The 26,283-nt window shown below is 41.9% G+C and overlaps 1 protein-coding gene across 8 annotated transcripts; it reads right to left on the reverse strand.

Moving 5' to 3' along the window:
- Positions 1–13: 13 nt before the first annotated feature.
- CAP1 (cyclase associated actin cytoskeleton regulatory protein 1) lies at positions 14–24,797 on the reverse strand. 8 transcript variants are annotated; one of them, XM_045520277.2, is made up of 13 exons: positions 24,630–24,797; positions 12,183–12,304; positions 11,050–11,150; positions 9,454–9,531; positions 7,353–7,496; positions 7,161–7,246; positions 5,700–5,805; positions 4,303–4,480; positions 2,775–2,959; positions 2,470–2,593; positions 2,244–2,326; positions 1,781–1,924; positions 14–1,183 (listed from the first exon to the last, which is right to left on the reverse strand). In XM_045520277.2, the coding sequence occupies exons 2-13, from the start codon at positions 12,292–12,294 to the stop codon at positions 1,100–1,102; spliced, it is 1,425 nt and encodes a 474-aa protein (XP_045376233.2). In that variant the 5' UTR covers positions 12,295–12,304; positions 24,630–24,797; the 3' UTR covers positions 14–1,099. The 8 variants fall into 8 exon arrangements, with proteins under 8 accessions (XP_045376233.2, XP_010958114.2, XP_074232837.1 ...); XM_010959812.3 differs by having other exon boundaries at positions 11,050–11,153; XM_074376736.1 differs by having other exon boundaries at positions 12,183–12,307.
- Between the last annotated feature and the right edge of the window lie 1,486 nt (positions 24,798–26,283).

A 26,283-nucleotide genomic window follows, 5' to 3' on the forward strand; every position in this document is an offset into this window, starting at 1 on the left:
GGTAAATACTACGCGAGTTTGGTATTAATTTTATTCTATTTTCTGTATAACTTTAAGTACATAAAGGTTTATTTCCACAGGCCTCAGGAAATGGGTGGAAGTCACAGGACAATCTCTCTTCCCACCAAGAAAAGTTGCATATTTTGGTAAAGTGTTTGTCCTAGAGGGAAAAACTGAAATTTACATTAGCAATGCTGTGCAAGATTCTTAGATAAGACCTCAAACCAACCTGCAGTGGAGATTTTAGTCCTCTGTTCAGGTGCCCAGATAAGCCAAAAGCTGTTGAGCACGACAGGGCAGAGGAGACAGAGAAGATGGAGGACAGGCACCTAGCGTGGAAGGAGAGAAGGCAGGCAGGTGCCTAGGAATGGTGTGTTTTTCCTTTTTCTTCTCTCTCAAGTCATCCCTGAAGGAAGGTGCTGAGCAGGGACCACAGAGAGAGAAAGGATTCAGGACTCCTCTAACTGGCCTGGGTGCAGGGCACCGCCACAGCAGCTGACGCAGGAGAAGCTACTGTCTCAGATTTGGGCAGATGCAGGATGGAGGAGGAGGAAAGGAATGCTCAGAGGAAACTGTTTTGCTTGGAATGCTGGGTGGCCAAGCTTCAGCTTTTGGTCCTGTGCAACCGTTGCCTCATTTGTCAATGGTAAAAATTAGTTTAGTTAGAAGAACCAACTAGAATCACAGCAGATTCTGCTACCTTCATGCTCATTGTTAGAAAAAGATTGGTTTTTGTTAGCTTGTGTGAACATCCTGACCTGTTAATTCCTGGGGACTGCTTTATTCTTCTCAAAAGACTATTTGTTGGTCAAAGGCTGAAAGTGAAAACACACCTGTCCTGGTCTGCAGTTCTTTAAGAATGGACTGGTGATGTGGTTGAGCTGATATGGAAAAGCTGTACCTTCCTGCGGAAGATCAACTGACCTGCTATCCCACCCCAAATCTCAGCCTGAGGTATATTTCAGTGAAGGCAGGTAGCTGTGCTTCTCAAAGCAGAGAAGCAGTTTAAGAGCAGAAAGGTAGAGGAAATCTAGAAAAGAACTGTCTCAATACAGATTTATCCCACTGTAAGAGGGCAAAGAACCCAGTGGCACTTCGCTTATCCAGCAATTTCTGTCACTGTGGTGACCAACTTCTGCCCATTCCATAGGGTCTTGAACTGCTCAGGGACTGGGAACTCATTCTGTAAATAAAGAAACAACAGGTTTAATTTAAACCTGAGCTAAATGATATGTTGGAGTGAAAGATCTTACACTTTGCTCCCAATGCTTGCTTGCACTAAACCCTGAGAACAAGTAGGATGTGAATGAGAGAAGCTGAAGCCAGCTGGAGAAGCACTCCTCTGTAACTGGCAGCACACCAGCAGTGCCACATCTCATACACCAGGACCCCCACCACTGACACAGCGAAGGAGCCCCACAGTGTAGGAATGAGAACGGCTCCAAAGCTAGACAGACGTAGGTGATCCTGGACAGACTTAAAACCTATGAGGCATACATGGGAACGTGTATGGCTGCACAACACCAGCTCAACTGGGTACTGTGACTCAGTCCCATTCCTTTTTACTCCCCTGCACATCTGCTCAGCCTAAGAAAGGCAGAAACCGCCCTCCTTCGGGGGTCTGCTTCATGGGACTCCCTCACACTTCTGTGTGCTTGAGGTGTGCATTGCTGGGTCTGACCCACTTGGTGTAGAATGTCCACCTAGCTTTCTCCAAGGCAAGAAGTCTTCAGTTCCTTCTGTTTTTAGATCATCCTACTAAAGAGATCGAGAAACTTACAAAGTCACCGCCATCTGTAGGAATGAGGACATTCATCTCAGAAGATTTGGCACTGACTATCTCACAATCCAGGGAATTCTTGCTCAGGTAAACGTGGCAGCCATCTGTTTTGTTGATGGAAATGGTTGGCACTTTACCCATTACCTGCAGGGGAAACCAAGAGCACTGAGTCCCAGCAGCTGGGAGAACAGTAAGCTGTGGGAAAGCTTTCACTGTTCCACGTGATTCAGCAACTACGTGCAAACTCAGGTGTACAGCAGATACTGGATCCCAGGGGCAGGTGGGGACAGGGGCTGGAAAGAGCTCACTATAAGGGCCAGTTCCTTTCCTGCCACATCCAAAGCAGCTCAGCTTACAGACTCTGTAGAGTCAGATTCCCACCACAGCAACATCTGTGGGTCGGCTATGTCTCTTTCAATTAATTGCTCAGGGACCAAAGGAAGGAGCCAAAATATCAAGTTACCTGAACTTTGACATCCTTACTATTGATTATCTCCACAATGCCCACCACGTCATCGAACACCAGCCCAAGTTTCTTACAATTATCTAGGAGAAGAAAGGGAGCAGGTCAGCAGTATAACTTTAAAGGAAAGTAATATATTTAAGAATCTCAAGGAATAGGGTAGGCATGGTTCCAGCCCTCTCAAGCCCTAGGACAGAGCCTGCCTAGGCCAACAACAAGAACTCACCTACTGTAATGGAGTTAATTTTGCCCTTGATTTGCAATGTCGAGTTGACACACTTGAATATGTAAGCCACCTGTTTCAGCTCCGTGCCATCTATCACCAGGTTGGAAACATTCTCCTGATTTTCCTGTTAAAGAGATACCCCTTTTAGGAATCTTATCACTAAGTACACACCACCCCCAAAAACAGACGATCCCAAATTTTCATTCTTGCAGTCTAAGCCAGAACCCTGCGCTCATTTGGCTGTGCTACATTTAACCACTTTGTCCCCACTCCTTGTTCCCCCAGTCCTGACATTTTAAACTTACCACTCTCCACTTTTTGCCCTCCAGTTCAAGTAGGGCTGGCTCCTTCTTTGTGGGTGGTTTGGGAGATGGGCTGATTCCTGGTTTAGATGCAGAGAATGGTTTGGGGCCACTTCGTACTGGACCACTCTGAGCCTTCAAGGCAGGGTTCTTGTGAGTCTTCATGTCATCAGATACATGTTTCAGGGCTGTAAAAACAACAGCTGCCTTGTTCCTGCCCTTCATACCAGGGCTTTGGGCTGAGGTAATGCACGACCTCTGCTATCAGAAGTTAAACTGACCCTTAACAAAAAATTCAAAGCTAAAAACCAGAGCCTTTAAGATTTCTCTCACATGCAGCTTTGAAGAAGCACTTTTATTTCTCTTCTACCCCAAGGTTAAATTATAAAGTTCTACTAAAAAAAAATAAAACGTGGGATATGTGTGTATGGAGGGGGATGAGTATGTAAATACAAGAGAAAGATCTACAAAGATACACACCAAATATATACTCACAAAATAGGTGTGCAGTTTATAAAGCAACAGAGGAAGAAAAATAGGTGATAATACAGAAAATTTGGTAAAAGAAAAAAACCTCACTCACAGCTAACCTACCACCTCCAATCAGTGTTAGCATTTGAAACTTTCCTCCAAGTAATTTTTCTATTCATAGTTGTTTTTTATTTAGATATAAGCATACACAGTGAAGAAATGTGCTTTAACCAATTAACACAAATAAAAATTTTCTCATGTTAACTTAGTTTCTAAAAATATCTTTTTTTTAGGGAAAACATTCCATAATTGCCCTCAGCAGGCTGACACACACCTTGCTCTGGAACACGGCCCAATCTTTACAACCAATGCTGGCCTTTCAGCTCTACCACTCCTTGTGGTTATAGTTTTTTTCCCCCCTAAACACTGCATAGTTCACTGCAGAAAAAGATTTAATGGCTGCACAATATTCTGTCAGGAGGAACATGCCACAGTTAACCACTTCTTAAAGTGGGATATATGTTGTTACACCATTTTTAGCTACTATAAATAACAAGGTATAAAGCTTGTTCTTTCAGTATTTTTATAGGTAGATTCCTAGAAGAGTGCTGTATAATTTAGACTTCTACTTACTGTGTATAAGGAAGGGTGTCTACTTTCTCTATACCAACATTAGGTCATTCTTATGCAAATTTTCCATGACTAAGATACATCCTCTGAGGAAGCTGACCACCCCCTCCACGATGACTTCCCAAAGAGACTATGTGGTAACATGGAAAAAGCTCTGGGGAAAAGTGCTGGTACCATGCCTTGGCACAAGAGGGTGCATGCCCCTTAACAGTAAATCACTTTCCTATGGGAGGAGGGCTTCCCCCAGTTATAATCACGTATTTTCAAATTGCATTTCAGCCAGCTTTGCTGTCCCTTTAGGCAACCTGAAGGAACGTGACACTCCAAATGAATTCTCCCATATACAAACCATGGTTCTGGTTTACAGACTGGTAAGTTCTTGCCAAAACAACTTACTGTACCAACTCTTCTTGCTAAAGTATTTACTTACCATGTGTGATGCTCTCCCCCTGATTAATCTGCGCAAACAGTGCTGAGCGTGAAGCAGAGTCATCTGAGCCTGAACTGGTGGGGACTGGGGGGGGAGGTGGGCCTGGTGGTGGGGGAGGAGGACCCGATCCAGCAGAGGGTCCAGACGGCAGTCCACTGAGTTCTTTTGCCACAGGCCCCTGGAACAATAAGCGAAGGTAACAGCCTTTCCTCCCCTCTATACTAGCCCTAACAGGGTCCTAAATGTGTCCAAGATAATGGGGTACCCACTCCAGCCCTTGATGCAATGATGAATGCTCCCTAGCCACACCCAATTTGGCCTCATTCCTTTTCAGCCTTTCTAAGGATCCAACTCAGCTCCGTTTTTCAACCTTCACATTTTTCCCGTGACCTTTACCTAATTCCAGCTCTAAACCTATAGTTCTAAAAATCTACTTAGTTTGTTACCAGTACCTCAGACTCACCAAGTCCAAGATTGATTTCACCATCCCCACCTGCTCCCCCACCTGTACAATCACCCCCATGTCTCTATTTCAGTGAGACCATCCAAACTTGACTGTTCAGTCTTCCTTGCATCTTTCAAGCCCCTCAATCTCATTAAATCAATCTCATTAAATCATTCTATGATTTTGGTTACACCTCCTGTAAACTCTTTTGTACTGGCCCCTAGCACCATGAGCACTTTCATACTCTGAGCATAAACCCTTACCCTAAACCTATATACTAAGATTCTTTTAAGGACAAATCTGATCATTATCACTGTCTTGCTCAAATACCTATGATAGTTACTTATTACCTATTACAAAGTCTAAAAGTCTTCCTTTCCAGCCTTTCCTCCTAAAAATGTGACTCTCTCTCCTTACTGAAGCCAGATAACCAATCTCTACATTTATTCTGCATTTACTTTGTTTAAACTTTGCTGTTTGCTAGTCAATCCCATTTCTCCCACCTCTGTTCTATTCCTGAAAAGTTTTAGATCAGAGTATACCTCCTTGAAAGTACAGACTCTCCCAGTGAGCATCATTCTTCTCTTCTTCATACTCTGTAGTGTGTCTCTTTATTGTATAGCATTTAGCTTGGTGATTTGTATTGGGGTTTTGTATCTATTATGTTTAAGCTTCTTGAGGGTTGGGATAATAATGTAACTCATTCATATATCTCCCCTCCAGCCCAGTCACTGTTCCTGACCCATGCTGACTGACACTGAATAGAAGTATTTCTTTTCTGACCCTTGTTTTTTTATTCTTTTCTTTTTTCCCCTTTCCTTCTCTCATTTTTGTTTTCTATCCTCCACTGAAAAGACCAGCATTCCTTCTTGGACCTTGGTAGCACTAAAGTCTAAGAAACCTGTAGATCCAATCCTAGAGGGGTAGAGGGAGGGAAGGAGGACTCACTAACCGTTTTGCTCCAGGCCAGTCCAGTGGTATGGAACTCCTTAATGTAAGCCTGCAGCTCTGTCCATATACTCAAGTAAGCTTTGACCCAGTCCACATGCTTCTTATCCCTGTGAGAATTAAAGAAGAGCTCATCACAGGCAGTCAGGTACATTACTAGAGTGATTCCAGAAACCCTCCTATCTGTCAGCGCACATCCTCCTGCCTGTGGTGTTTCTTAGGCTCTGCTCAGTGGCAGTTTTTCTATCATAATTGAGTTTTTCTTTTCTTTTTTTTTTTTTAACCAATCCCCTACCCTAATTAGACCAAAGTCCATTCACATAAGGACTCTATGTTATATTTCTTTCTATCTCTTATAACAGCATTCTTCAAACTTTTTAAGTAGCAAAACTTTTTTCAAAATAGAAAAGTTCTTAGACAGAACCTAATATATAAAACTGATAAAAGCAAACATTCTATACATGAAGCCATGGTAGAGATCTCTTGAGCATCACTGAGGAACTCTAGAACTCCAAGAAATTCAACTGCCTTATAGCATAGTGCCTTATGTCAAACATGCCCTCCACCTGAAAAACTAAAAAAACTTCCCTTTAGGAGGAAATAATCTGTATTAAATTATAGAAACAGCACTGCACTATGGTTCAAGTCTCCTCTCTTCTTATATATTATTAGCTAGAAGACTATATGGTTATTTAGCATTAAACCTAATTTCCTCAAGTAAATTATGTAATATAATCAAAATACTGTGATGCTTAATTCCAGGTTACTGGAAGGATCAAGGAGCTCCTTCATGTTCTGGGACATATTTCACCCACATGAAGGTTTATTCCTTCACAGAGTAGTTACTCAACAAATGTTGGTTGACTGGTAACGGACGGGGTGAATAAAGGTTCTAGATAGTTATGCAGCTGAGTAATGGCTGCTTGCAGTCACTCCAGCTCAAAACCAGTAACGGAGAAGTCAGCCCTGGTGGACACGTGTAGTTGGATGTACAATGACCTCCCTGATGCAATACCTGTACTGGCCAGGCAGCATTCCTCTTGCTTTCCCTGACCACATGAACAGTCAAGGTTATTTCCAAGTGAATCTTACCAAATCTTTTGCCACTAGGCCAGGTAGAAGTTTTCAATAAAGCAATAAAATCTTGTCTACACAGGCAAATTAAAGGGCATTCATCCATTTTTATCTCCAGCAAAATCTCCTAAACCTGGGAGGGTAAGGATTAGAAGACTTTTCAAAAGGCCTCTACCAACGCTGGAGAATAAGCAGAAGTGGAAGCAGAAACACTTCCTGCTTGCAAATGCAGCTTCTATGAGACAATATCTATCAAATTTTCCAAAAATCAGCCTTAAGAGAGTAGAACCAACATAGCAGCCAAGGACAGCCTTAACTTAACCCAAAGCGCTTCTCCAGCAAGTAACCAGCTGGGTGCTTCCTTTACCCCTTGCAGACAGGCTGGACTTACACATCTCTGTACTCCTTGAGGACTCGGTTTGTATAAAACATGGCAGTGTCATTCATTTCCTTCACATAGGGACCAGGCGTGGGAGCCTAGAAAAAGAGAAGTGACAGTGACAGTGACCTGGGGCCTCTCCAGTCATACCTCCTGACCTCTTTCATTCTGTCCCTTCCTTCCCATGGAAGCTGCTCTGCTCACCATAGCCACCCAACCCAGGGCCTGGATACTTTCGCTGATCGCTGACAGGTGATTGAACAACTTGCTGTCTCGGTTCTTCTCCCGAAAGGTTATCACTTCTTGGATCTGCTCAGAGATGGGTGCCAGCAAGTCAGAAAGTTTATTCTAGAAAAAGATGCAGGAAAAGAGTCAGGTTAGCGTCTTTCTATAAAAGCTTTATGTGTTGCCCAACTCTGATCCTGAAGGCAAGAATTCTTCATGAACTACAATGAGAACTCGAACCCTACACTCGTTTGGCACAGATGCATATGCTACAATACTGCTCATCATCTCACTCTCCTCACAGAGTTCCAACTCCTCAGGCTGGATTTTGTGATTCTTCCTGATCAAGACCCCTACTCCAGCTGTACCACACAATTCCACCACTTCAGCCACTAGTTTCTTCTCTGTCCCACTAACAGGAGATACCAGTTCACTGCTGAGCCTTAACTCATGATGGGCTCCTTTTTTCATATATCCATGTGCCCCTCTGCTTCATGAGGAACAGCCTTCCAACCCCAGTACAGGGGCCTCCTACAGCATTTATCGTCAGCATAACCAATTTTGGAACCTTATTACACCCGGCACGATTTATTAATGGGCCCATGTAAACATGTTTTACTTTCTTATTAACTCTTCAAAGACAAGGGCTTTGTCTTAGCCCTCTTTTATAATCCTCCAGCCCTCAACACATTGCTAGCCCACATAGCAGCTGCTGAGAAGATATCTGCTGAATCAAATGCAATTACGAGGCTTGGCATTTGAGCAAACAGCTTAGCAAAATGGATGAATTTTATGTTTCTGTTTTCATCCTTCGTCCGGAAACTCAGTTTCCTGAAAATCTCAATTCTCAGATCTTAGCATGAGAATAGTCTACAGCAGGAATTGGCAAACTTCCTGTAAAGTCAGAGTCAGACCATAAACATTTCAGGCTCTGTAGGCCATACAGTCTGTGTTGCTACTTCTCAGCCCTGCCATTGCAGCGCACAAAGCAGCAACAGACAGTACTTAAAACAATGGGCATGGCTGTGTTCCAAAAAAACTTCATTTACAAAATAGGTGGTGGGCCAGATTTGCCCTGTAGGCTGCAGTCTGCCAATCCCCGATCTAAGCAAGGGGAATATAATAGTGACTCAGCTGCCTGATTTGTTGTGGAAAGTGTGAGGTTGAAAAAAACGTTAAGACAAAATGCTTTAACCTTTCAAGACAGCTTAAGAATTAGAGTTTAACATATTTAACATTACCTTACGCTATTTTTACATTATTTAGGCATGCTGAGGGTTCAAAGGTTTTTGTTTTTGTTTTTTTGAGGGGTTATTAGGTTTTTATTTCTTCTTTTTTTTTTTTTTTTAGTAGAAGTGCTGGGGATTGAACCCAGGACCTTGTGCATGCTAGGCACACACTCTACCACTAAGGAATTATACCCTCCCACTAAGCTATGCTCTCCCACCCCATGGGTTTTAACACGGCGTTAGCAGGAAGACTTATTGTATTATCCCCCTGCCTAGGAAAAAAACAAAAGAAGAAACAGAACTAAAATGTTTGGCTCCAAGAAAAATCTAAATTTTCTCTAATTCATTTTCATACTTTGGCAGCATAAAATTCTGAGGTAGGAGTAAAGTTAAAGAGAGATCCTAAACCTCTGAAAGGTGAGGAGAGAAGCAGTACTGCAGGAGTCTCAGGATCTCCCCAGCAGCCTTACTAAGCCCACCCACAGTGGAGCAAGAGAACCTCTCACTGTGACCCAAAGGGCTTAGGGGACAATATGATGAATTTGGTCTTAGCCAAGAGGCTAAAAAATTTTTTAAAAGATTGTCTATTGAGAGAAGCAGCAAAGACCCAAAGTAACCATAGTCCTGAGTAAAATGACAGGGGGAAAAAAAAAGCCAGTAGAGCCCAATAAATAAATACTCAATGGCACATTCCCAGAGTGGCGCTTAAAATCTGACTCACCCTGTAGGACTTGATGTGAACGTACATAAGCCTGGTAGGGCTATCTTAGCCTGTTGTGATAGCCTAGCACAAAGCACTCAACTTGTCCGGCACATCAAACCAAAATGAAACCCACTAGTAGTGAACTTACGCCTGCTGGCTGCTGGCACTGAGAGGCTGTAACCAAGAGAGCTCTCTCCAACTTCAGACCTGTGTGGACCATCTCTGCCTGGAAAGGAGAGGAACAGAGAAGAATCAGCTATCGATGTCACTTTACAACTGGAGAAGTCTTGATAAGAATAATATGAAACCTCCACTTCTATGTACTCTGGTAGCAACCCACGCACTTCATGTAGATTTCAAGTATTCCAGATTCCAGGCACTGATAGCAGAATTACACATACCACTGTTCCTGTTGGAAATAATCAGGGATATATATCCAGAATTGGCAATGAAGATAATTCGGGCTAGCTTTTGATGAAGTAAAGTTAGCAACTGCACGTGCAGTGCAATATGAAGTGCATTGAAAAATCCCTCCTACCTCTCATCACAAAACAAACAAAAAAACTGTTCTCAAAAACTAGAGGCAGGAGTAAAAGCAAAAGCCTAAATTTATGCCTCAAATTCTCAAGGCATTTACTACTTTTGGTTAAAGCTAATTTTCAAATGTTGGACTAGGACACAGATAATTGTATCAACTTTGCCACCCTGTAAACAACCCTTTATTAAGTGAATAGAAAAAAATAAAACAATGAGTACAGTACATCAACTTGAAATTATCCATCCCCCGTCCAAAGTGCAATGTAAGTAGCATGGTAGTATTTTGTGGAACTTTTATCTTAGTTACATATATGTATTTCTTACTGAGGGTCATGGTCAAAAGAGGCTAAGAAATATGAAGCTATAAGCACTACCAAATACAAAAATTCCAATTGAAGTCATGTTTTTTCTGAATTTGTATTTTTAAAATATAACAGTGATACATGTTTTAGAACCTTTTCAAATGTTATGTACTATATAAAGTAAAACTGCAAGCCCCCACACTCTTACTTAAGTCCCAGTCCCACTCTCTAGAGTTAACACCAATGCCAACAGATGGTACGTAAGAAGCTCCAAATAGATCTTCCAAAGATCAAGAAATCAGTTTTGCTGAAGGGTCAGGAAAATCCTAATTATGGTTATTGCTTACAAAAGATCACTTAGAAGATTAGCAGGAAGGTTTTGAGTCCTAAAGAGGGAGGCAAAGTGTGGGGTGCCAGTGACAACGTGGGTAGCAGCACATGAAGGGAGGTGGGTGGAGAGGCACCTGTCATCGCCTACTTCATATTCTCACTGTGGGCTAAGTGTGAAAATAACTCACATTAGCATAGTTCTAGCATTACTGCCAAGCATAGTTTTATAATGCTAAGTCATAATAATGATTCCTTTGAATAAGCCAGCCCAGGCTTGGTTATGTAACATGCTGGGATCAGACTGGTAGCATGTTCTCACTACAAAGATGAATCGAGCCATGTTTTATGCACCAAGCCAGCTATCTGTATAAAAGAAGCCCATGTAGAATACATGATAAAAGCAGCGGGCCTGGAAAAATCTGAGAAGCCGTTCCAGTGCAAGAACTGAGCTCCTCAGTACAGGTAAAAGAGAAGGAGCCAGGAGCCCCTCAAGGGGATCTTATACCAAGGATGAGTAGGATTTGAAGAAAGCAACTAGTCCTTGAAAGAGGCAAAAAAGGGTAAAATTTCCTTACGTGTTTCTGCACATCTCCCCCAATCTCTTTGCTGATCCTGAGGTACTCTGCTACAGGACCGGCCAGCAGTGAGTCAAAAGCTTGCACATAAGGAGCCGCTCCTGCTAAAGACAGACATACCACAAAGAATCAGTGACACGTCAGAAAGGTGATTTGTTTATTATGTCTGCTAGTCTATTTCTGTTTTATAGATGAGTTCCTTAGAGTCCTTGCTTTTCCTTTTTTTTTTTTAAGATTCCACATATAAGTGATATCACATGGTATTTTTCTTTCTCTTACTGGGTTATGGTTACTGGGAAAAGGGGGTGGGAAGGGATAAATTTGGGAGTCTGAGATTTGCAAACGTTAGCCACTATACATAAAAATATATTAAAAAAATAAGTTTCTTCTGTATAGCACAGGGATCTATATTCAATATCTTGTAATAACCTTTAATGAAAAAGAATATGAAAAAATATGTATGCATATGCATGACTCAGACATTATGCTGTACACCAGAAACTGACACATTGTTACTGACTGTACTTCAACTGGAAAAAAAGAAAAAGAAAAAACAACAAAAAAAAGAAAGGTGACTTGTTAAAGGCTCTTCCATATGAACTCAAAAAGGCAAGGTAACACAGTAAACAGAAGGCTGGGGTCAGGAGCTTGCATTCTAGTTCTAGCACCACCACTGGTGCTTGTGTGACACTGGCTAAGTCTCCTTTTCTCTCTGAATTTAATTTTTTTTATCAATAGAATGAAAATAAACAAAATGAGCCCTAAAGGTTCCTTTTAGCACCAACATTCTATGATTCAATTGGTATACATGCAAAATGGCCAATTTGCCAATCATCTGGAGAGAGGAATTTTAATATCACTTATCATCTGACTTTAAGTCATTCTGCTAAAGAAAGAACAGGAAATATCACACAAGCAGGAAGTTCTAGTGTTAAAATAACCACAAACCTCCCTGCACAAGTCACTTCCTCCTTTATCTGTTCAAAGCAATGTGAATTACAGGCGATGAACTTTCTAGATTAAACATTTAAAGAAGTTAGCTCCAAAGTAGAGAATAAACTGTGATGGAAAAACATCAGGCCAAGGCACCAAGTCTTCACTCAAAGTATTCTGCTGGCTTGTATACTGCTTACCTTTTGCAGCACTGTCTCCATACCCACAGTGCATGTCAGAGGCACTGGACACTGCCTCCAGCCGGCCCACCACTCTCTCCAATCTTTCTACCAGATTTTGCATGTCAGCCATAATGTAGCACCTGCTGAAACAGATCAATGTCATTTGTTGTTTTAATATTACATAGGACCTAAGGAGAAAAATCAGAATGCCCTGGAGGTGAAGGGGATACCAATCCTGAGAAACAGAATCACTTTATAGTAAAATGAAATGGAAAATAATCTAGCATATTTGCAAAATCATAGAGACCTCATCAAGCAAAAGAACCATCCTGAAAACAGTGTTCACTGAAAGCAAATGCTTACTCATTCAAATACTTACTGAATATTTACTATGATATCACCGAATAAATACTAGTGTAAGAATTTAGAATTTGCCAAGTACAGTCACATATATTATCTCAGTTTGAGCCTCTCAACAACTATTTAGGAATGGACGGATAATTACTAGACTCTCAAAGATAGGAAACAATTTCAGTGAAGTTAAATGATTCGCCTATAGTTACAGTTAGCTAGTAGGGAAGGCAGCATTCAAATTCAAGCCTTCTGGCTCTAAGTTCAGTGTTTTCTCCTATAACATCTCACTACCTACATGTGGCATGCCCAAAACCAAGATGAGCAGGAAATTTATCCTGCCCCCTATAACTTATAGTCTAATGGAAGAGACTTTACATGTGTACTAACAACTATAAAACAAGTAGAAAAAAAGTTAAGTGACGTAAGTTGCAGACAGAATAACAAAGCCTTTCAGAGAGGGGAAGAATATGTCAGCTGGAAGAATCAGATAAGGATATCATGGAGAAGCTGCCAACTGAGCCAGGCTTCAAATGAGGCTAAGCAGGATCTGGATATGTACAAAGAAGAACAGACACATCCAGGAGAGCTTGTTATAGCTCTATCGCAGGCACTAACTTATCTGAATAGCCTCATTCAATGGCTAATATCCTAAAGAAAGTAAGGTACAAAAGAGAAGGGACCTTCTCTGGCCTGTTCCCTATTACACTCGACCATCTAGACCCCTACCTGGCAGGTAGAAGGTGTTCAATAAATATTTATGAAGTTAATGAACCTGAAGTATAGTATCCCACAACTCTAGAGGGACAAGGGTTCTGAACATTACCCACAAATACACATAAATAAGTGTTAATGTTATCAATATACATTGACATAAAGTGCTTAAGACTATAAGCAATCTCATAAAAATCACTCAGTGAAGTTTCAATCAAAGACTTGACTTGGAGAGATTTCATCTCAAAGCATTAATTAGTTCAGGTAACTGAAGTCAAATGAACTTAACTTCCTTGAAGCCACCTAAAATGACCACAGCAATTATAATTCCCCCAAAGATGATGACATGCCAGAATATCTCAATTTAACACGTTGTCTTCCATGTGGAAGAGATAAGCAACTCACAAAATAAAGTAAGGAAGACAATATAATTCCTGTCCATTCTATTCTGTGTACAGACTCTCAGGGCCTGATCTCTCTACCAGAGAATGTTGTTTAAAAGACAATCAAAGGGAAAACAGAGAATGTGAACCAAATAAACCTTTCCATTCCGTGGCCTGGAGAAGTAGCAGAAGCCTCCAAATCTCCGCTCACATATGGAACAGACTATGGAGCAGACTAGAAGCATCCAATATACTCTCCCTCATATTAGGGCATGATCGCCTGAGTATCCAAACTGCTGTCCTGTTCTTTCTGGGTTCTATCCCGGGACAGACTCATATAATCCAACAGTTCTGTAAATCCCAGGGAACAAGGCAGTGAACGCAATAAACTCCCAAGCTACCTCCCATTAACAGATACCACCCATTCTGTTATAAAACATGTTCCTTCATACATAATGGATGCTACAGTTTGAGGCCAGTGTTAACATGGTAACACAGTACAAGTGTCTCTAAAGGCTGCCAGGGTTGGTGAACACTTACCAATCATAAAAGCTTAATAATACAGCTTCATGGGATTTTGGTTCCTTTTTTTCCCATCTTTCACTTGTACTTGTAACCTATCAATGCTAAAACAAGATACAGTTCTGCTATTTAACTTTAGCAGAATGAAAAAGGACAATGTAGCTATCAGAGCTAATCTCATTCTACCACTAATCAAATATAGGTGAACAGAATCTAGTTTTTTGTTTTCGGTGGGGGTGGAGTGAAATATGAGATGCTGTGAGAAAGAATGCCTGAAGGGACCAAAGGACACACTTTGGCTTACTCTCTGTGTACGTATATTCATCCTTTAGGTGGTCATGTCCACTCCAAAGCTGTCAACTGCCATTATCGCATTGCCATCCAGTCCACTTACTGAGTGATACCACCACAACCACCTACAGACTAACAACTCCCAGAGCAGTATATTCCAACTCATGCCATTCTTCTGGGATTCAGAATTTCAGATCCAGCTTCCATCTAGGTATCTCTACCTGGATGTCCCCAAACCATCTCTAACTGTAATGTCCAAAACAGAACTCATCTCTCCTGATACGGCTCCCCCTCACTGTCTCAGTAATCCAGCACTACCAGCAATCACCTGATTGATCAAGATAGTAACGTGGAAAGAGTCAAGCAGAACAGCACAGCGGTTAAGAGCGTTGTTGTTTAGAGAAGTCAGATAGATTGGGAGTTTGAATAATGACACTCACTGGCTCTGTGACCGAGTGTTACCAAACTTTCTGAACCTCAGCTTCCTTATTTGTAAGAGACAACAACAATGTAAAATTCAAAAGGCTATAGTGAGAATAAATAAGGAAATACATGTAGAAGTGCTTGGTTCAGTCCTGAAAAATAGTTAGGATTCTATAAACATTAACTAAATTATCTTATTAACCTCATCAGCCATCAAAATAGGCTCTACCTTGCACATCTCATAAATAGATGCCCCTTGTCTTCATCCGGATTGATAAAACTTCGCTCATCATGACTTTGCCTAGATTACTGCAATAACCTTTTCACTTGTCTCCTTTAATTCCAGTAATACACCCTCTTTATCTATTCTCCATTATTACCACAGTGATTCAGAGTAAAGTCCAAACAAGGGTTTCCATGATAGGGCCCTGCTTTATTTTCCACCATTCCGCCAGTTTTATTTCTTACCATACCTTTGCTCAACACACTACAACAACCCAGAAATACTTGCATTTTCCAGAAAGAGTTATGCTTTCTCTCACTTTTGAGCCTTTACAATGCTACCACTCTGCTTGGCTCCTTTCCCTTCCCAATCTGCTCCTTGTTTCATAACTCCTACAGCCTTTTTTCAGGTTCAGCTAAGGTATCACCTCTCCTAGGAAGCTTTTCCAGTTTAGTATGCTTTTCCTTCTCAATCTGCCCCCTCTTCAGAATTCCTATTGTTCATTGAGTCTCAACTAAGGTATCACCCCTACCCCTCACGAGAAGCATTTCCAGTATGTGCGCCCAAAACATTTCATTTTGTACTTATCTCTACCACACATTTAACATACTGGTTTAAAATCTTTTAATAGCCAATAGGCAATTTGTCACCCTAAGGCAAAGACAGTGTCCTGCCTTTGTAATTCCAGTACTATCAATGTGGTAGGTACTATAAATACGGTAGATCAATAAGGGTCCTTGAAAAAATTAATAAATAAGGGCCTTTACCCTCTCCCCTCAACACAAGTCTGGCTGCCCCTGTGTCAAATTTGGGGGAAAGTGTGGGGGTTTTTTTCCTTTCTTAAACAATTTCTTTTTGCTTGTTTTTGGATCTAACAAACATTCCCATCTTTCAAATAAATGCTGCCTTCTTGGACACAAATTACATTGACACAGAGATCTTCAAACCAAGTACCATAAGGAAGATAATACTGTTTATTAGATGATATAATATTAATTAAAAACAAAACTCCCTTATAGTTGTAAGTGCACCACATTATCGAACTGTTGCTTCTTTTGGGAATTAAAATAATTCTGTGAGGTATATTATAAAGATACTGATCCCCATGTTTAGAATGAAGAAACTGACAGAAGTTTAAAAGCTTGCCAGGTATCAAACAACCAATGCGGAGAGAACCTATGCCTTGAGCACAAATTTTCTGAGGCTCTTCCCATCACTCCGCATGGCTTTTAAGCAATTAAGTGACTAGAGGTTCATCACAGCATCCAGCATCCACTGTTTGCTGAGCACAGCACTGTGGGTTTGAGGCCTCTTTATGGTGTCTTTAGTCACATTATTAGCAGCTTTCGATTTCTCTGCTCTCAATTTTCTCCACGGGAGCCAATATTTTTTCACATTCAGGATAGATGGCTGATATTTAAAATAAGGCTTTTCCCAAGAATACAGAATTGCCAGAGCAGAAAACTATAGCTCTAATCTTGCCTAATCTTGCTCCTTGTCATTTCTGATTGACAACAGCCAAGAACTACATGCAAGCCTCCATAAATGAATGTACAGATTCCCAACTATGTAAGCATTCATCATAAAGGCTTCAGAAAGAGAGGTAGTCCTAATTATCCAAGCCTAAATAAAACTAGGATTCAGGAGACCAAGGTCTGAGTCCCAACTCTGCCACGTATTAACTGTGTAACTTTAGGATAATCACCTAGCACGCAGAGATGGAGGGATCAATGAAGTTGATTTTACAGATGAGTAGTCACTTTGGGAACCTTAAAATGCAGTTCAAATGTAAAATGTTATCACTGCATACTGTGTGCTAGGTTCTAGGAGCATAGGAATTTATCCATTCTCCCTGTCCCACTCCCCCAACCACCCCACTATACACACACACAAACACACAGATACAACGTGCAGCACCTGGAAAAACCTGGCACACAGAAGATGCTCATAACATGATAGTGCTCAGTATTGTGTCAGCTACTAAAGAAATAAAAGACCCATGGTCTCTACCCTCCAGAAGCTTTCACTGTTACTGGGAAGGCCAACACAACACAAATGAAATGCCAATGTAATAAATATTAAATACTTTTTTAAAAAAGTCCTGTTAGAGATTACATAACTTCATTTGGATTGTGGAAAGTTAAAGTATCAAACAGTATGTTGGGAGTTTTTATTTTGCGGAATGCAGTATGGTCCTGAATTATACAATATAAATGACTACATGCTTGGAGAGTTCAGAAGAAATCAATGAGGACTAGAGATTGTCTCGGGAGGTTTCAGGAGGGAACTGAGGCATTTTGATGGAAAAGGTAAAAGAAAAAACAGAAAGAGATTCCAGAGCAATCAAAAGCAAAGAGAGACCACGAAGGCTATGTACAGAACATGTGAGTAGGTTACCCCACACGGTATCACGGGAAATAAGCAAGCTGGGTTAAAAGTTATGGAGGGCACTGAAAGCCAGGCAGTATTTGAATTTGATGTTGTGATAAATGTGAAGCTATTAAAGGGTTCTGAGTGAAGGCATAATATGATAAAAGCAAAATTTTTACAAGTACTGTCTGACAGAATGGGATTCGGGAAAAGAGGGGCAATATCAGGGTCTAGGTTATGTTGAAAGCTGTTCATCTAGCTGTAAAGTAAGTGCTGTGACAAAAAATATTTCTGATATTGCAAAGAAAAAAATAATCACTTTGAGGTAACAAGTACATGAATTAATAATAGTGAAACAGTTTTTCTGCCGAGGGAGTCTAGCAGGAGAGACAGAGCTACCTTCCACTGAATTACTGGCTCTCAGGATTAGGAAGAGTCTAGAAATCACCTTGTAAAATCACAATCTGACACCAGAACAGACCTTTGTACGTTCTCAGCAATTAGTCAGATAGCCTCTGTTCAAATATCTTCAGTGTAGAGAACCCAAGATTTCTAGAGGCAGCCCATTCCAGTCACACAGCTCAAAGTATTTAAAAGTTCTTCCTTATATGGAGGCAAAATCAGTCTCCCTGCAACTTCCACCCACTGGTCTTGGTTCTGCCCTTGGAGGTCACACAAAACAAGTGAGCATTAAATACAGAACAAGTATTAACTGTGTGGTACTGACTTCTGAGTACAGTAGCATTCAGAGAAGGGAGTGAAAGATGATTCCAGAGTTGCAAATCCAGGGGTGTAAGAGAATAATGACACCATAGCCAAAATAGGTTTCTGGCATGTTCTAGTTAAGGCAAGATGAGGTCAGTTTTGAATACACAGTTTGAATAGAAGATGAAGCTTCCAAGTGGAAATGTACAGTAAATAGAAATAAAGTGTGGGGAAGGATCAAGGCTGGAGAGCGATGTTTACAAGTCATCAGCAAGGAAATGTCATAGTCATGAGCACAGATAGGCTTTTGGAGGGATATCATGCAGAGCAAAAAAAAACCATGAGCTTGATTCTCCAGCAATTTCTTTTGTGGTTTGAAACCAAGAAAAATCAGAAATGGTCAGTGATTCCTGCCAAAGCTGCTTCATAGGCTCATCATTCTAACAACTCAAACAACCCAATTCTTCCTGCCTGTCATTCAGATGTAAATGGAACCAGGTTACTCCTGCAGTTCTTGCCTCTTCTCACTAGGCAATGAAGGCAGAGGAATGAATTTCCACTCTAGGAAGTCACTATGATTGAAATGTTTTCTACTTTGGTAGTTGTTCCTCTAAGTCATACCCTTAAGTAAAATTGGAAAAAAAAAAAAAAAAGTAACCATACAAGTCACCCTGTATACTATGGTAGCCCAAACTAATCTGCTTTAAAATGCTTCATTGGTCTTTACTTTGTAATTCTGTTCCTGAAAAGTTATTCTAAGAAAGCAGTCCTGACTCGGGAAAAGTGATAGGCATGAAGCTGTTCACTTGCAATGTTAATTTACACTTCTAAGTAAAGGAGAATAGCTAAATGCACTGTAGGAAGAGACTCGAAAAGAACACAAAATTTACAGTATTTGTCACATTCAAGGGATGGAGTTTTGAATAATTTCCCGCTGTTTTCCAAACGTTTTTTAAACACAGTTATATAATTTCTTTATAATAAAAAACAAACAAAACAGTTCCACTTGGATATCTCACCTAAGCTATCACTAAACTAACAATACAAATTCTTATCACTAGGCTCTAACATGTTACAAAGCAAAACTTAGACATGCTAACAGGATACTTACAAGTTGGCTAATATGACACAGAAACCAAAGAACAGTACTTTGCCCCAGTAAAGATGTCATCTAAATCTAACCCAAATCAGGAGCCACTGTTCTTCCCCAAGCATTTGGTTTCGCTGACGAAACCAATGACATTTAGTGCCTGAGTCACTGACACCTGAGGTTTAGATTAAAAGAGAATGAAAGGCCTGTTTATAGGGAGGGAAAGAATCCAACCCAATATTAGCACTTGTCTCCTGTTGCCTCCTTAAACATGGTCCTCTATCTGAAACTCCAGGAATATAATGAAGACTAACAACAGCATAAGAACATTCAGCAGGCATCTTTTACATTGTATAAGGATTGATTTAAATTGGTAGCAGCTTTAAACAGAACGGCAGTTCCCATTCTCATACATAAAGATAGATTCAAGGATGCCATTTGTCCCTAGCCATGATTCAGCTACAGCTAGAGATATGAAAAGATCCGTGACTGTAAGTCTATAATTAGCTTAAGTATAGGAATTTTAATAACCTCAGGAGGAAAAAACCCAAAAAACAAACAAAAAAGCAAACTCATTTCTTCCATTAAACATTTCAACTATAACTATTTTCCAGTCAAATGGAAAAATTTGACACCACAAGTCTGGTAATACAAGGCAAACAAAGCTGCATTGTAGCTGAGGAGTATTTTTTGAGCTTTGATAATTTTTATTAGGTTTACATGATGGTATATCAAGAAGAAATAGTTTCATGGTGAATGCTATAGCTGCATTAATTTAAAGATGTGATGAAACTACAGTCAATCCTTGAACAATGCAGTGGTATGAGCACTGGCCCTCAGTGCAGTGGGAGATCCTAGAATAACTTTACAGTCAGCCCTCCACATCTGCCTGTATAAGTGGACCCGTGCAGTTCAAATCCATGTTATTCAAAGGTCGATTGCATAACAATTTTATCAGTCAAAATAAACGTTGAGTACTAATATCATAAACTGTATGCAATTTAAAATACATGATAATCACACAACATTGTAAATCAACTACACTTCAATAAAAAAAAAAACTCAGTCCTTAGTTACTTGGGAAAAAAAAAAAGTAATAATACCTGCCCACTAAACCAAGCTGTCTAAATATAAGCAAACAAAACAGGAATTTAAATATCCCCAGTATAGGGGAAATATAAATCTGCTGACTTGCACAGTCAACTAACAGAAACCTTGCTTCCAGTAAGTGCCTAAGCAATGGCCTTTCTCTATTATGATCACATCCTCTGAGGAGAAAAAAAAAGGCAAGTCCTCCTCCTTCAAGGACCACCCAGGAATTCCCTGAATGAACAATAATTCTTGATGTCTCAATGAAACCCAGGATTCATTCACTGTAAGGTACCCAGTGCTTATTACATGCCATCTGCCATGCTAGCGACGGCCGTGCGACGGCCGTGGCACCTGCCCTCAGAGAACTGAGTTGGAGAGAGAAGATACTGCACAATCATAGATACGATACTTTCTTATGCACTGTTCTCGATCAGGGCAATTTTGTCCTTTAGGAGACATCAGGCAATGCCTGAAGACATTTTTGGTTCTCACAACTGAGGGAGTGCCACTGGCATCTAAAGGGTAGAGGCCAGGGATACTGCTGAAATCCTATAATGCACAGGACAACACAAAGAATTATCTGGCCCAAAATGTCAATTATGTCCAGGTTGAAAAACCCTGTTCTAATGTAATAATGAGCAAAAGGTAAGTACAAGAGGTACAAATAAAATGCTAATGTAATAGTTTAGGGCTTTCTAAATTAGAATGTCAAGCTGTACCACCCAACGAAAACTAAGATAAGGATCTGATGTGGAGAACTTTGTAAATTGGATAATAGAGTTTAGACTTGATTCTTTAGGAAAATGAAGCCACTGAAGGGTTAACAAGATGAAAATGGTTCTTTACAAAAGACTAGTCCGATTGTGGTAGAGAAGCTCAAGTATAGGTATGAAAGCCAGCTTAGTAGAAAGCAAAGAAAGAAACAAATGATGACAAGTCAAAGGAATAATCACTAAGACTGGCTAAGATATGGCTTGATGATCCTCAGATTTCAAATCTCAGGATTAAATTTCAAGCCAGAGGGTTCAACTTCCAGTGACACTGCATTTGCTTGTTTAAGTAAAATGCATCTTTGACTCACCACGCTTCACAGAAAACTGAAAGGAGGAAGTCACTTTTTAAAGGCTCAGTCCCTAGTTAAAAAAATACAGCAACTAAACAAATGTATCTCTAATCAAGAAAAAAAGTGAAAAAAAGATCACTCTTCATGTTGGAAACATTTTACAAACTAAACAGCTAACTTCCTCAAAGCAAAAATACACTCGCTGAATCTTAACAATACGACCACTTTTGGTTTGCATGACAGGTTGTCCTTGACAAAAGTATTTTCACTGCTACCATTTAATTTAAACTCCTCCAAAACATAAATTATGTCCATCTGATTGATGAAGTATTTCTGGGGAAGAAAAAGGTGGGAAATTCCTACAGAAATTTCTTTATGCTGGATGGCAGCAACTCAATTAACAAACTGCCAACCACAGAATAAAAGCCAAAGGCATTCAAACAAGGCATCAAAAGCATCGTTACAACCTGGTAGCATCTACCTTTCTTTCTGGTCTTACCTTCTGCTATAAAATCCAAGCCCCAGTACTTCACTGAACAATACAAGTGCTCTCCTGCCTCCCCATCTTTGCTCTTGCTGTTTCTTCTAGTTGGGATACTTTATTAGACATCTTTGCCTGGGTGTGCTGCAAACAACTCAAACTAAGTATGTCCAGAATTCACTTTCTTTCTATGTCGCCTCTCCAACTTAACCCTTCTATCACATTACCTGTCTTAGTGAATGGTACTACCTAGTTCCCTAAACCAGAAAACCAGACAATTGTCCTAGACTACTCCTAGTTTTTCATACCCATAAACAATCAGCCTCCAACTCTACGGATTCCAGCTTTTTAATATTGCTCAAATCTGATCCCTCCCCTCCTTCCCATTCTCATTGTCTTGGTTCAAGCCACATTCAAGCTTCCAAACACTGATATACTTACCCCATTATATTCCTTTCCACTTGACAGACTAAACTAAAACTTAACTGACCACATCATTTTTCTACATAAGGGCCTTCAAAGCCTCCCCACAGCTTTCGGGGTAAGCTCCAAATTCCTCAGCATGGTTTACAAGGTCCTTCACATTTGATCCCACCACTACCCACTTCCTCCACTTCTCCAAACATTACTGGAATTCCAGTCATGGTCTTTCACATGACCAGATCTCCATGTCCTTGCATTTGGACTCTCTGGCTAGAAATCCCTTTTCCAGATTCATCATCTAGCTAAATAAATCCTGCAAGACTTAGCCTCCCATTTCCTCCCCAAAGCCTGGAAAAGTGGCCCAGGTATTCCACCTCTCATATCCCTGTGCTCACACAGTGCACTATGACACTGTAAGCCACCCCCGATTTACTTGTCTGCCACCTCCTCCACTCTGTAAGAACTACTGTATTCTTAGCCACCAGGGCCAAGTGCCTCATTTAATATATGCCTCACATATTAAGGACTCAATAAGTGATTGGTAAATGATGAATGTGCTGGGCTGCCCCCTATTTTTTACTTGAACAGGGATCCCTACAAAGAGCTTCAACTGACAACCTTTGCCTTAAAAGTTTCTCATCCTCTCATTGAGCTAGCCATCCTGCAAAATTCATCTTAAACTCTGCTCCTGCAGAAGAGATTTTCCTGAGCCCCTGGTTACACACTTCCACAGCACCCTGTGCTTTCCTAACACTCATCACGTTTACAATGACTTAAAACTCCCTGCAAACACCGTCAGCTCCATGAGGGCAGGGTTTGTCTTGTTCTGTTTCTGCATTCCCTGGATGTGGCAGGAGTGCCTGACACAAAATAAACACAATTTGTTACACTGAATTTAATCCTGCCAGGTAAGCAGAGATCCTCACTTCAAAGATGAGAAAAATGAGGCTCAAGGAAGTTAAATAAAGCACCTATGGCTACCGATGCTTAGCAGTGTGGGGCCAGGCCAAACTGAGCCAACTGGTATCACGTCCAGAAGTACGCAACACCTTCAAAAAAGTTAACCCAGCTTTTCAGGTTAAGAGCTACCGTCTAGGAGAAAGGGGAGGCTATCTGATTGCAAATAAAAAGATTTGCCCCTCTCTTAAAAAACAAAAACAAAAATAAAAACTCCCCAGGCATTCCGAAAAGGCTGTATTTTTTAAAAAAGCTTCACGCAGCGGGTAGCCCTGCGATAGCCCTGGAGATGACACCTACCGAAGACCACTCCAAGGTAGAGAGAGAGGTTCCTGGGAAATGAACGGGGGTAGGATCTGGGACTGGTAAATTAAGGAACTGAGGTCTAGATGCCAATTGTTTCCCTCACTCGCTGTAAGATCTTAGACAAGCCTCGTCTCTCCAGGATCAATTTACCCATCCGAGCAGTGGGGGCGAGACTAGGGATAGGAAAGACTCTTAAGGTCTCAAAGGTTCCTTTCAGTCAGGGCACCTTAGGAATCAGGCCTCCGTTTAGGCTGAAGCCAGAACCGTGAAATCCAGTGGAGGGGAACTCCTTAGTGGAGCCGGGCTCAGCTTGCTCACCCTGGCCCCACCTCAAAAGACCGCGCCCAGGATCCGGGGTCGGCCTGAGGGCCTTTGCGCCGGCCCCCTCGGGAGGGCTTACCGCACGCGCCTAGGCCAAAGAGACACTAACAACGCCAGGGGCCAGTGGGCCGCGAAGCGGACCCCAGTCCCTATCCAGCCCCGCACACTCACCTCAGAGTTCTGCCTCACCTCCGGACAGCGAACAGCCGCCCTCCACTTCCGGCAAGAACCGCCCAGCAATCTTCGCGCGACCCACTTCCGGGCCCTCACTGGGCGCGGCACCCCCACCGGAAATGAAAGGCCGGCTGAAGCGCCGGGCCAGAGTAGGGAAGGGGAGGAAGTCTGGACGCCCCACTCGTAACTCCGCCCCCTAGTCACCTCCCCGGAGAGAGAGAATCCCCGCGGGAGAGAAGCACCTGGGAAAGAGCCCCGCCCCCAAGGCGGGAGCGACAGTGGGGCGTGCTCAAAGCTAGGCCGCGCCCCTCTGCCAACTGTAGGAGCCGGAATCGCCTGGGCCAATGAAGGGCCGAAATTACTGGCTAAGCTCCACCCCCGCAGAAGGAGGACAGATGAGTGGCTAATTCTCCCATCAGTTTGGCCGCAGTGGCAAAGGCCGGTCCCTTTTCATAGCCGTCAGGAAGGGGTCCTAGAGGGACTAGGGGGTCGGATTTTGAGGGTGGGAAGCCCGGGCGGCAATCCACTCTCCGTGGGGATCAAAGCTAAGCTCCGCCTCCCTCTGGGCGTGCATACCTCGGTTTCCCCGTTTGTGACGTGGGAGGCCATTGGTCTGGACTACTTTCCGGGAGGACCTGCGGCGGCTGAGTGTGGGGAGGGCGTCGGCAGTGGTGCGTCGGCCCAGACCCGGCTTCCGGGCCTGCCTGCCGCCGCCTTGCTTGCTCTGCCCGGGGGCTGGGAAGGTGGAAGCTCGCCCCACTTCCTGTTTGTTCGGTGAACTCTGTGACCATAGATGGTCAGGTCTAGGGCCGCGCGGAAGCCTCCGCCCCGCGGTAGCCTCCGCCTTGCGGTTTGGGAGTCCTTCCTCCCGGCGTGCAGGGTGTGGTCCCCAAGAATAAGATGAGCATAATTAAAAGAGATCGTGCTCCACTCGACTGAAACCCGACTTTGGAGGCAGCGTCGGCGGGGGCTGGGTGTGCCCAGCCGGCTGGCACTCAGTACAGGGAAGGTTCCGCACAGGATCCGCTGTGCGCAGGGAAGACTTTGCTTCCGTGCTCTTCAGGCCTGGGGATCAGAGCTTTGTTTTCTCAAGGCTCACACTTTCCAACTAATGATTATCCTCCCACAAAGATTTATTTCCAGAAAAAAATTGGCAAGTGCTGCGGTTCCCACCCCTTCAGCTGAACGACTGTGACAGCTCCAAGCTTCAAGTTGAATGCCGGCGTTATATGCCAGAGTCACTCATTCAACAAATACAGTTCTTATAATAACAGCTACCATTTACTGCGCGCTGACTTCATGCCAGGACTGTGCTGAATGCTTCAATAGTATTTTTATTTAATTTTAATTGGAACTCTCTGTGGTAGGTACCATTATGGCCTCCAGTTTTCAAATGAGGAAGCTCAATTACTTGCCAGGTTCACAAAGTGATTTTGAAGGGAACACATCTATCTGGCTAAATCTCTTGAACTTAACCGTTATGGTAGACATGCTGGAATCATTTGTGGCAGTTTGGAGGCAGTGATGCCTTTGGGTGGAGCGACATCCTGGGTTCCAATCCTGGCATAGGTGTTTTACAAAGTCTGATCCAAGACTTTGGTCTGGTTATCTGACTTCTCTGAACCTGGGCCTCTTCTCAATTTTATCACTCAGAATGTTTGAAAGAAAATGACCACATGGCAAAATATGGTACAAAAATTGTAGTATATCTTAAATATTTACATTTAACAAAAACATTGTCACACACACACATATGCACAAACTATTCAGACATAACATAAAAAGGTTATATTTGAGTGCTTCATGTATGTGAAGTCCAGGGCAAATAGCCTCCCTGGCCTTCACTGTAATCAGCTCTACATTTAGCTCTCCTAAATCTCTTTCTGGATTAGAGACAGGAAATAACTAGACCATACATGTATCTTAGAGGAAGGGGAGAGAAAGGAAGAAACTGGAAAGAGGAGGAGGAAAAGAAGGAAGAAAGTTTCCCCATCTATAAATTGGGGATAATAATCCATAGGGTTGTAAAGAGAAACAGAAGCAATAATCTGTGTGAAACCAATTGATAAAGTGCACATGTGAGTGCACAAAGAGTGCACATGTGAGTATGTCACAAGGCCTCCCCTTAAGGAACTTATAATCTTTTAAGGTGTCTAAACACATATACTTGTAACTCTAGTGGGAGGCAGTTTAAGAGCAGTATCATGACTTTTATTTATTCATTTATTTA

This window comes from Camelus bactrianus, chromosome 13 (genome assembly GCF_048773025.1).
Source record: "Camelus bactrianus isolate YW-2024 breed Bactrian camel chromosome 13, ASM4877302v1, whole genome shotgun sequence".
In the NCBI taxonomy this organism is placed as follows: domain Eukaryota; kingdom Metazoa; phylum Chordata; class Mammalia; order Artiodactyla; family Camelidae; genus Camelus; species Camelus bactrianus.